At 35.0% G+C, this 12,015-nt stretch overlaps 1 protein-coding gene across 1 annotated transcript in view; it reads right to left on the bottom strand.

Annotated features, from left to right (window-relative positions):
- LOC103609938 (kelch-like protein 20) overlaps positions 1-12,015 on the bottom strand; it is a gene marked incomplete at its 3' end in the record, with an annotated part of 39,656 nt that overhangs the window by 4,802 nt on the left and 22,839 nt on the right. The window contains exons 4-6 of the mRNA XM_008594195.1: positions 7,711-7,869; positions 6,844-6,938; positions 4,192-4,307 (exon numbers count right to left, since the gene is read on the bottom strand). Coding sequence (XP_008592417.1) covers positions 4,192-4,307; positions 6,844-6,938; positions 7,711-7,869 — 370 coding nt within the window. The remainder of the gene's footprint in view (positions 1-4,191; positions 4,308-6,843; positions 6,939-7,710; positions 7,870-12,015) is intronic.

Raw genomic sequence — 12,015 nt, 5'->3', positions numbered from 1 at the left:
TCCCAAAAAAGAAAAAAAAAAAAAAAAAAAAAAAAGAAAAGAAAAGAAAAGAAATCAATTCTAAAGTTTATATGGAGAAGCAGAAGACCCAGAATAGCAAACACAATATTGAAGGAGAAGAACAAAGTTGGAAGACTAAAACTACCTGACTTCAAAACTTACTATAAAGCTACAATAATCAAGGCAGTGTGGTACCGGCAAAAGAAAAGACAAATAGACCAATGGAACAGTGTAGAGAGCCCAGAAATAGACCCACATAAATACAGTCTTATGATCTTAGACAAAGGAGCAAAGGCAGTACAACAGAGAAAAGATAGTCTTTTCAACAAATGGTGCTGGAAAAACTAGACTTTCACATGCAAAAAAAGTGAATCTAGACACAAGCCTTATACCCTTCACAAACATTAACTCAAAATGGATCACAGACCTAAATGTAAAATACAAAACTCTAAAGCTTCTAGAAGATAACAGGAGAAAATCTAGATTTGGCAATGACTTTTTAGATACATCAAAGGCACAATACATGAAAGAAAGAACTGATAGGATGGACTTAAAATTTCTGCTCTGTGAAAGGCATTGTCAAGAGAATGAAAAGACAAGCTACACACGTGGAGAAAATATACGCAAAAGATACATCTGATAAAGAACTGTTATCCAAAATATAAAAAGAACTCTTCAAACGCAACAATAAGAAAACAACCTGATTAAAAAATGGGCAAAAGACCTGAACAGACACCTCACCAAAAAAGACATAGACATGGTATATAGGCATATCAAAGATACTCCCACATTTTATGTCATCAGGAAATGTAAATTAAAACAACGATACCACTACACACCTATTAGAATGGCCAAAATCCACAACACTGACAACTCCAAATGCTGGCAAGAGTGTAGAGAAACAAAAACTCTCATTTGTTGCTGGAGAGAATGCAAAATGGTATAGCTACTTTGGTGGTTTCTTACAAAACTAAACATACTCTTACTATATGATCCAGCAATCATACTCCTTGGTATCTCCCCAAAGGAGTTGAAAACATGTTCACATAAAAACCTGCACTCAGATGCTTATAGCAGCTTTATTCATAATTGCCCAAACTTAGAATCAACCAAGATGTCCTTTAGTAAGTGAATGGATAAATAAACTGTGGTACATCCAGACAATGGAATATTATTCAGTACTAAAAAGAAATGAGCTATAAAGCCATGAAAAGACATGGAGGAAACTTAAATGCATATTACTAAGAGAAAGAAGCCTGAAAATGTTACCGTCTGAAAAGGTTACATACTGTATGATTCCAACTATATGACATTCTGGAAAAGACAAAATTACGGAAACAGTAAAAAGATCAGTGGTTGCCAGGTATTAGGGAAGAATGGAGATGAACAGATGGAGCATAGAGGATTTTTAGGGCAGTAAAACTACTCTGTATGATACTATTATGGCAGATACATGTTACTATAAATTTGTCCAAACCCATAGAATGTACAACACCAAGAATGAACCCTAATGTAAACTATGGACTTTGAATGATAATATGCCAGTGCAGGTTCATCAATTGTAACAAACGTACCATTCCAGTGGGGGATGTTGATAATGGGGGAAGATATGCATGTGTGAAGACAAGGGGTGCTACAGTCTAAATGTTTATGTCCCTGCCAAATTCTTATGTTGAAACCTAATCACCAATGTGACAGGTGGGACCTACAGGACGTGATTAGGTCATGGGAATGGAGCCCTCATGAATGGGATTAGTGCCCTTACAAGAGTCCCCAGAGAGCCGCCTTGCCCCTTCCACCTTGTGTGAGGGCACAGCCAGAAGGTACCATCTATGAACCAGAAAGCAGGCCCTCACCAGACACCTAATATGCTGGTACCTTGATCTTGGACTTCCCAGCCTCCAGATCTGTGAGAAATAAATCTCTGTTGTTTATAAACTACCCAGTTTATGGTATTTTGTTATAATAGCCCAGACTAAGACATGGTTCATGTATGTTAAATGTCAGTACCTATGGCTCAATTTTGCTGTAAACCTTAAACTGCTCTAAAAATTAAAATAACATATATGCGAAACTGCTTTCCAAAGTATAAAGCACTATATAAATGTACCAAAAAGGAATAATAACTCAGAAGCCTGTTTTTCTTTTACAGTATTAGAGGAAATGGATTTCATCTCATATACTCATTTTTGAAGACATTATATTTTTAATAATTGAGCATTATGGACTCAATATTTGTAAGCCTCCCAAATTCATATGTTTAAGCCCTAACCCATAGAATGGCTGTATTTGGAGATGCAGGCTTCTAAAAAAGTTAATTGGGTTAAATCAGGTCATAAGAGTGGAGCCCTGATCCGGTAGGATTATTGTTCTTATAAGAAGAGACACCAAAGAGTGTGTTCTCTGGCTCTCACTCTTGAGCACTTATGCACGCTCTTGCTGTCTTTCTCTTCTTATGTACACTCACCAAGGAAAGCCCATGGTGAGGGACATAGTGAGAAGGTGGCCATCTGCAAGTCAGGAAGAGAGCATTCTCCAGAAAATGAATCGACTGAAACCTTGATCTTAGACATATAGCCTCCATTATTTTTATATATAAAATGCCCTTAAAATATAATTTATTTAGTTTAACTATCAAAGCTAAAGAAATATTATATAGGCTTCCCTGTGAGCTTAACTAGATCTGACAATGAATCTATTCACTACCCTTTGGTAACTATAGACAGGTATGTAGGAATAAAGATGCAGATATGTGTAGGTGTGGGCATGCAAGCATCGCTCTGAACTCACATGAACATGTAACATATGCATACAAACATAGGATGAAAATAACAGGAACAAATAATAACAAAAATAATGAATCTATTAACAACAGTGAGATATTAGGACACTGGGAGTATATGAGAATTCAGTGCATAATGAATTAAAATTACGTCTGAAATCTAAAACAAGAATAAGGAGAAGGAAAAAAGCAAATAAAGAAAAAATTTGGTATCAATTTTCTTTTCAAAGATATGCTGCAATCTTCCATATGAAGAAAATTAGATTAAAAAAATTAAGAAGGAACTTAAGACATAAATTAAAAAATATTCCTTCTAAAAATATAGGGGAAAATACATTCCCACATGCCAAGAGAAAATTAAATTGGAGAAAAAAAGATAGGCAAGTAGTTAGGCTGATGGGAAAGGGGAATATGCCCCAGAGGTTACATGAAGTTCTCTGATGAAAAGGAATAGAACACCTCACATATAAAAATGGGCCAATAGAATCAGAGGATGTCCATATCTAAGCAGCATGGAATTACTGAACTTGGAAGCTTAAATACAAAGACTACATTAGGTCCCAGCCAGCTCCATGAATCAGGATTTGAAAAAAATCAAAGAGACAGAACTAGCATGTTTTATTAACCAATGAGAAAGTTGTTATTCAATGAATAGGGGAGCTGACTTTACATAGACAGAATTGAAGAACCTGAAATTGAAAGATCTCAAAGATTTAGGGGCAGATAGCAGGAGCAAAAAAATATAGCAGGTTGTCTTCAGCTCAACTTAGGTTGATAGAGCTAGGAAAGAGTGTAACTGTCTAATGTACAATAATGTTTTTTTGACTTTATGTAATTATGAGGGGACTTGCATATTTTTATATAAATTAATGCATGTGACTCATTTCAACAAAATATCCACTGCATGACATTTTTATTTTTTATTTTTTTTAAAAGATGACCGCTAAGGGGATCTTAACCCTTGACTTGGTGTTGTCAGCACCATGCTCTCCCAAGTGAGCCACGGGCCGACCCTCTGCATGACATTTTTATTTTTTATTTTTTTTAAAAGATGACCGCTAAGGGGATCTTAACCCTTGACTTGGTGTTGTCAGCACCATGCTCTCCCAAGTGAGCAACTGGCCATTCCTATATAGGGATCCGAACCCGTGGCCTTGGTGTTATCGGCACCACACTCTCCCAAGTGAGCCACGGGCCGACCCTCTGCATGACATTTTTAGGTTTATATAAAAATACAGCACAGTTTTGGAGAATACCAGTATTGGATCACGGGTTTAGAGTCAAGCCATATGCTGACTTATTATGTGTTTCTTATGACAACATATTGCAATTGTCCAAAGAATTATTCAAATGACAGTTGCTCATATGGGAAAATATTCAGTTTAGTCACAGTATATTATGATCCAAACCTGCAAAGAGTACTTCTCCACATCGGATAGGTTTCCGTGGTCTTGTCCTTGGTCCTTGCATTAGTGGTCGTTCTTGAGGCAATAGGAGGTAGTTTTTAGCTTCATCTACCAAGTCTCTGTAGAAAAAAATTCTACCTTTATTCCAAATGTCTAAATAACATTGCTAGTCGAGTCCCAATATAGTTTAGGAATAAATGGTTTGGCAAAGGGGAGCAAGCATAAATCAAAATCATGAATGCCAGCCAATATTAAAATTGGCACAAACATGAAAGCAATGATGCCAATTACACTATGAATTGTGAATTGATTGGTATTTCCATCATGACTTCATATCTCAGTGCAAATTTAGCCTAAAGCTCAACATCCTTAGAGCCAACACTAACACGAAAAACTAAAAATTAGAACTCGATTACCAGCCTGCATAGTTACTACTTTCTAATGAGTTTTATTAGATTCTGCAGGATACTGGCAAAATAGCACATCAGCCAGGGCCCTGGATATTTGCTGGATTAATTAAAGGGATAAAACTGGATCAAAAATCAGATTGTTAAAAAGAAATACTGTACTGTCATTTAATATTAATTTGTTCTCTGGTACCAAATGAATGGTTTGCTCTCAATAAGTCCACTGAGATGAACAAAATTTTTTTCCAATTAAGGTACCTTAAGAGAAGAACCTAAATGATTACACTTGTTAAATACAATATTCTAATACAAACTATTTGTATATATACTTATTTTACTTGAGTCCTTTAAGTGATTCAGTGCCTAATTGGTGCAAATTCAAAGTTACTCTGTTCTCCCTCAACTCTGAAAAGGTTTCCTAAATTACTCTATATTTTCATTTCTCTTGTTGTTTATGCCACAAAGAATAATTTATTCCTGCTGGACCAGTCCCAGGCATGACCCAATAATGAACTTTCCAATATAAGGCATTGCTAAGGCCCCTTCTGAATTTATCTATTCTAAAAACAAAATAGGGCCGGCCCCATGGCGCACTGGAGAGTGCGCTGCTTGGGAGCGCGGCAGCGCTCCTGCCGAGGGTTCGGATCCCATGTGGAGACCGGTTCCCGCTCACTGGCTGAGCGCGGTGCGGGCGCGACACTGAGGGTTGCGATCCCGTTACCGGTCAGTAAAAAAGACAAAAAGGAAAAAAAAAACAAACAAAAAAACCCTAAAAACAAAATAAACAAAACCCCCTAGAACCAAGTCAATGATCAAGAGCTTTTTCTAGTTTCCCGTACTTAAAGACAAAGACTTTGATCTCTTAATGGCCGGTTTTTAAGTCATTCAAGGGTTCCTAGAAAGAGTACTGTGGAGCTAATACTTAGCAAGCCAACACGAAATTAGTAGTAATAATAACAACACTTACGGCTATGTGCTAGTCCTTGTTTTGAATGCTTAATACCAGCATATACTTAACTCATTTAATCCTCACAAGAGCCCTATGGACTAGGCACTATTACTATCCTCACTTTATAGATGAATAAACTGCAGCACAAAGAGATTAATGTAATTTGCCTAAGATTGCACAACTAGTAAATGGTGAGGTTAGGATTTCAGGAAGGGTCTTCTTTTAAAGTGACTTCATATGGACCTCTGCTTTCTGCGTCAGAATCAGTACAATCTGATTTATATTTAATGGGGGAGGGGCACCTATGTATTGTTTCTTTAAATTTCAGCATGCATAATTCATACAGTTTCTTTTCTGCTACTGCAAATATTTAGAGGAATTAATTGCCATTTGTCTGTTTTTAAATTTAGAAGATAAACATCTAAAACCTTCTGGCATCTCCTGTTAAAGGAACAGGCTTCAGTTTATGGAAGAAATGCAAGTGAATCTACATGTCCTACCTCTGTTCTAGAGTCAGGGAGAATTCCAAATTTCTTTAATCACCAAGGGAGGCCCAAAGGTCAGTGTAGTTTAAGGACTTCTGAATACTGACTTGCTCTTTTACTTTTATAGTTGGAACACGCTGGGGAAGAAAATGGTTAAAAAATGCCAGATGGTTTCAGATTTAAACCCAAATCTTAAAATCTGTCAAACTAGGAAAGTAATTTATCAGATTTTGTATATATTACAGAGACAGCCTAGTAAAATAGGTTTTTTTTTTTCCCTTTGTAAAAGCATTTAGTGTTTCTTTTGTCAAAAGAAACTGTTTCATCTACCTCTAGTGGAAATCTTTCCACAGCTACTTTAGGAGGCGGTAGATCTTTAACTCTGTCCACAATCTTAGAAAGCAAGGCTGGTCCTAATCCCCAACTAAACATATGGGATGGAATGAAAAAGTGCTCACTGACACAGAGTTAACAGCACTACTCATTCAATTTATCTCAAGAAAAAAAATACTAGCAGAGAATTGCTTCTTCAAATTCAAGCTTGCATTAAAATCTTAGAAATCTACCTCTTTATTGCCACTTCTACACCAAAAAGCACTACACATAAAAAAACTAATGAAATGGAATACTAGAAATTCAGTTCTCTCTTCTTCCTTCTCCTCCTCTTGACCTTAGCCCAGAAGAAAAACCTGTTAAATACTACCCTGGTTTCAGCACTAAGGAATACAATATTTAGGAAGCAATACAAAAAAGGAAATTAGGAGAAAATAGGAATGCTTAGGTGTTGATTTTTCCCATCCAGGGCCACTCATACCTGCATTCTTCATCACTTTTGATGAGGGGATCAGAGCCTACTGTGCCCACCAGGAACTTGGGACTAAGCAAAGGCAAACGAACGTGCTGCAGCACCTATGAGATAACAAACACCAGTAAAGGCATGAGCTCCCATCTGCAAAATATTTAAGAGAATACATGGTGCCTGCTCCTGCATTGTATTTCCACTTATTTTGGGATCTAATTGAACATGAAAAATAAGGAAAAAGGGGGGAAGGCATAAATACTAAAACTAAGTTAAATTTATTCTAACCACCAATTCAATAATGTAGAATAATCAGAAAATTGAAAGCACACAAATATCACTTTAGAATGCTGCTTTAAGCTTTCAGCAATTTTATAAATTCTTCTATACTGGACTCAAATTAATTAACAATCCAGAAGACTATCCTTAAAATTGCTAAAGACTATAGTCAGAATAGCAAAAATGGATCTTAAACATTTCACTCAGTGACCACTTCTGCTCCAATCCATCCCCTTATTCTTTAAAGTGTGGTAGGATTTCCAAATTATAGGGAAAGAAAGCATGTGGTTATATTTCCAAGCTACAGAGAAAGAAGCATCCTTGCTTTTGTTTATTTTACATAATTTAGATTTTGAAACGTACCATAGATGAACACAGAATTGATCCAAAATAGAGGGTAAGCAAAGAAGCAAAAAATTCAAAACGATAAGCAAAATGCTTCTAAAACTTATTTCCTTGATTATTCGGAAACAGATGGACTTCCTCATAATATAAGGGAGTCTAATATAAGGGTGAGTGATAATTGTTTCATTTTTGCAAGATGAATTCCTATTATTTCATCTAGTACAAAGCAGTTTCTTAGAGATGCATTTCTATCATCACCTGGGGTAACTGAGGACGTCTTTCTTGAATACTGTATTTGACCCAGGCCATCACTGCATTGAACACTTGTTCTTCACTGCGAACATTCAGCTCATCACTAGATATTATATCAATGAGTTGATTGGCCGGAAGCAACATGAACTCTTCACTCTCCATCACCTGTTTAAAGTGAGGTAAGAATAAAAGAAAAAAACCCTGTGATCACATTTAATTTATTGTCTCAATATTTATCTGGAGGGTTATGGGGCAAAGATCTATTCTACAATGGATCTGAAGTTTAAAACAATACCAGAGGAAAAGAAAAGATGAAAGAGAAAACAAAAAAAGTACAGAGGACACAATTAAAATTTAGTAAAAATAATCATTTGTGCTTCAAGGAACTTAAGGAAAGTGACTATTTTTTCTTAAAAATAAAAGATCAAGGGCCGGCCCGGTGGCGCACCGCTATAGTGCGCTGCTTGGGAGGCGCGGTGGCGCTCCCGCCGAGGGTTCGGATCCCACATACAGACCGGTTCCCGCTCACTGGCTGAGCGAGGCACGGGCGCAACACCGAGGGCTGCGATCCCGTTGCTGGTCCCGGTCCGGTACGGGGGCGACACTGAGGGTTGCGATCCGTTGCCGGACACGGAAAAAGACAAAAATAAATAAAAAAATAAATAAAAAAAATAAAAGATCAAAATAAAACTCCAGAAATATAAAAGGCATATAAAAAGTCAGAAAAAGCTTTCAGAGGAAGATTAGTTGCTGAAAGGGCAGTATCTAAGGCAGAAATGCCAAGGAGTCAGTTTAAAAAAAAAATAAGGGTGTCGGTAATTCTGCAAGCAAGAATGACTATAATGAGGAGAAAATTAGACCAATGAAAACCTCTGAGGACCAAACCACTCTGATACTGTGTATATGTCAGTGAAAAACTACAAACACACCAATAATTTATATTTACCCGAGGCTAGGAAACTGTCAGAATGGAGATGAAATGGCAACAAGGATTATTACCTTGTTGTGCAGGCCAGCCACAAATTTCAGAACTTTCTCTACTGTTAAGGATATTCTTCAGATATTTGTGAATACCTTAGATCTAAAACACAAGTTATGGTCAAAGCAGAACATTTAAATAAAAACTTTATTTTAAATGTACAGTTCAGTGTTTTGATAAATAATATACTCATGCAACTATGATGACAATCAAGATATAGAACATTACCATCACCTCCAAAGGTTCTAAAGCAGAGAATTCTTAATGTGGGGTCCAATGCCTTTGGCACATAATTTTGGACATCCTCAGTGATGGCAAATTTTTATTTGTGAAGAGTGGAGTTGATATTTAAAAACAGTGGAAAGAAATTAAGAGTCAAGTCTGTTAAAGAAGGCATGTGAAGAAGTTAGATTACATTATTTTGAATGAGATACTAAATGTGACTGTAAAATAATGACTCTCAACTTCAGTGAGGTACAAATCTCACTTAGTCATGGTGTATTTCCCTTTTTGTACTTTGTTGAAATTAACTTACTAAAATTTTGTTACGAATTTTTGCATCTAAGTTCATGAGAGATACTGATCTGCAGTTTTCTTCTAGTGTCTGTGGTTTTCTGTATCAGGGTAATTTTGGCCCTATGAAATAAATTAGCGATTTTTTCCTCCATTTTCTGAAAGACTTTGCATAGTAATACTTTTAGTATTACTTCTTCCTTAAATGTTTGAGAAAATTCACCATCTGGGACTGGTATTTTCTTTGTGGGAAGGTTTTTAAAGTATGAATTCACTTTTTTTTCATGGAAATAGGGTTATTCTGGTTTTTTGTTTCTTCTTGAGTCAGTTTTGTATTTTTCAAAGAATTTGTCCATTTTATCTCAGTTGTTGAATTTATTGGCAAAAGGTTGTTCATAATGTTCTCTTATAATCTTTTTAATGTATGAAGGGTTTGTAGTGATATCTTCTCTTTCATAAAAGACACATACTGATATGTCTTCTATCCTTTATTTCTCGAACAGTATAGCTGAAGCTCATCGATTTTCTCGAAAGAGACATTCATTTTTGCTTTAACCTTTATTCTTTTCTTCCTTCTGCTTACTTTGGGTTTAATTTGTTCTTCTTTTTCTAGTTTACAAAAGTAACTACTGGAACAAAAATACAAGCTTTCCTATATACCAAAAGAAATTAAAGTAAAAAGCAAAGATACCACATAGAGAAAAAAGATACAGTAAACATAACTAAATTAGATACTACTTATAAAAATGTAATACAACAGAGTTGAGAACAAACATATCACTCATAGCAATAAGTGCAAGTGGGCTTAAATTAACTACTAAAAGAAAAAGATTTTCAAATTGGCTCATAATGCAAAACCTAATTCTATGCTAATTCAAGAAAAATACTTAAAACATCATAATCCAAAAGGGCTAAAAGTAAAGGGATGGACAAAGATACATTTCGCAAATGGAAACAATAAGAAAACGGGTTGAAATCCAGATATTAGACAAAGTGGAATTCAGACAACAAAAGAATTAAATCTGACAAAGGAGAACACTTTATAAAGCTCAAAGTCACAACTTGCCAAGAAAATTCTAAGGAATCAATGGTAAAAGTAATTCAAAGAATAAAAAAATTCAATAAGGTAGCTTTCTTATACATTAATGAAAACCAGTTAGATGATATAAAGGAGGAGAAAAACCTATTTACAATAGCAACAACAACAACAAAATACTTAGAAATAAACTTAAAAAGAAATGTATAATACCTAAATGAAGAAAACTATAAAACATTCCTGAGAGATACAAACAAAAATAAAATTGAAGAAATGAAATCTTGTTCTTGGATAGCACAACTCAACATCATAAAAATGACTGTTCTTAATTTAACTTATAAGTTAATATGATCTCAATAAATATGCCAATAAGTTTTTTTTCTTGGAGCTGGATAAGGTCATACTAAAGCTTATCTGGGGTTAGCTAGTTAGCTCACTTAGTTAGAGTGCAGTGCTGATAATGCCAAGGTCAAAGGTTTGGATCTCCATAATGGCCAGCTGCCCATCCCCCACTCCCGCAAAAAATCATCTGGAAAAATAAGCATGCAAGAAAGCTAGGAAAACACTGAAAAAGAAACAAAGAGTTATATGGGGTACAGGGGTTACTATCCCTACCACATATTAAAATACATTACAAAGCCTTAATAATTAGACTATTACAGAAAACAGTGTCACATTGGTGCACAGCCTAGAACAGAAGGTGCAAAACCAGATACAGATGGAAATTTAGTATATAATCCTATATCAAATCATTGGAGCAAAGAAAGACTTTAAATAAATGGTATTGGAACTAGATGGTCTATATTTCATACCATACACAAAGATAAATTCAGAAAGACCATACACTTGCTAGAAAAAAAAGTGAATTTCTCTGTAACCTGGGTTTAGGGGAGGCCTTCCAAACTCTGCCTCAAAATTGGATGCAATAAAAGAAAAGATTGATACATTTGACAACATTGAAAAAAACCAAAAAACATTCGCATGATCAAAAATACAATAAGCAAAGTTGGAAAACAAATGCAAACTGGAAAAAAATATTTGTAACATGTATCACAGATAAAAAGACTACTGTTAATATATACAGAACTTTCGAAAATTGAGGGGAATAAAAGAGCAAAACTCTAATAGAAAAATGGACAAAAGATACAAAAACACAATTCGCAAGAATTATAAGGACGGCTCTTAAATATATGAAAAATGTTCAATTTATTTTAATGCAAATTAAAACTACACAGATTCTATTCTCATCTATTAGATTACCAAAAATTCAAAAGGTTGACAATACATTCTGTTGGTAAGGCTGAGGGGATATAGTGATCCTCATATATTGCTGGTTGGAATGGTTTAATCCCTATGGAGAAGAATTTGGTGACTTAGAATCATACATACAGAAAACCTGTTTGGAGCATATGATGGCACTTCAAAAAGTTTGTGGAAAAGGGAATTAAAAGATAATAAACGAATCTTTTCATGAACTTTTTCATTCCCCTTTTCCACAAACTTTTTGAAGTATTCTCACATGCTCCAAATATGTTTTCTGACTTTGACATCGATTTTTTAGTTTATGTTGCATTTTCATTATTATAAAGAAAAAATATTTCAACTTTTATGTAACTAAATTTATCAATCTCTTTCTTCATAGTTTCTAGGTTGTATACTACTTAGATCTTAACCCCCAGCCAATCAATGCTATCTTCTAGAACTTTTAAAATTTTCTTTTTATTTTTTTATTTTTATTTTTATTTTGTCAATATACACTGTATATGATTATTATGGCCCATCA

This window comes from Galeopterus variegatus, unplaced genomic scaffold (genome assembly GCF_000696425.1).
Source record: "Galeopterus variegatus unplaced genomic scaffold, G_variegatus-3.0.2 Scaffold10325, whole genome shotgun sequence".
NCBI lineage: Eukaryota > Metazoa > Chordata > Mammalia > Dermoptera > Cynocephalidae > Galeopterus > Galeopterus variegatus.
The sequence above is the reverse complement of the archived record's forward strand: the minus strand, read 5'-3'. Positions and strand labels throughout refer to the sequence as shown.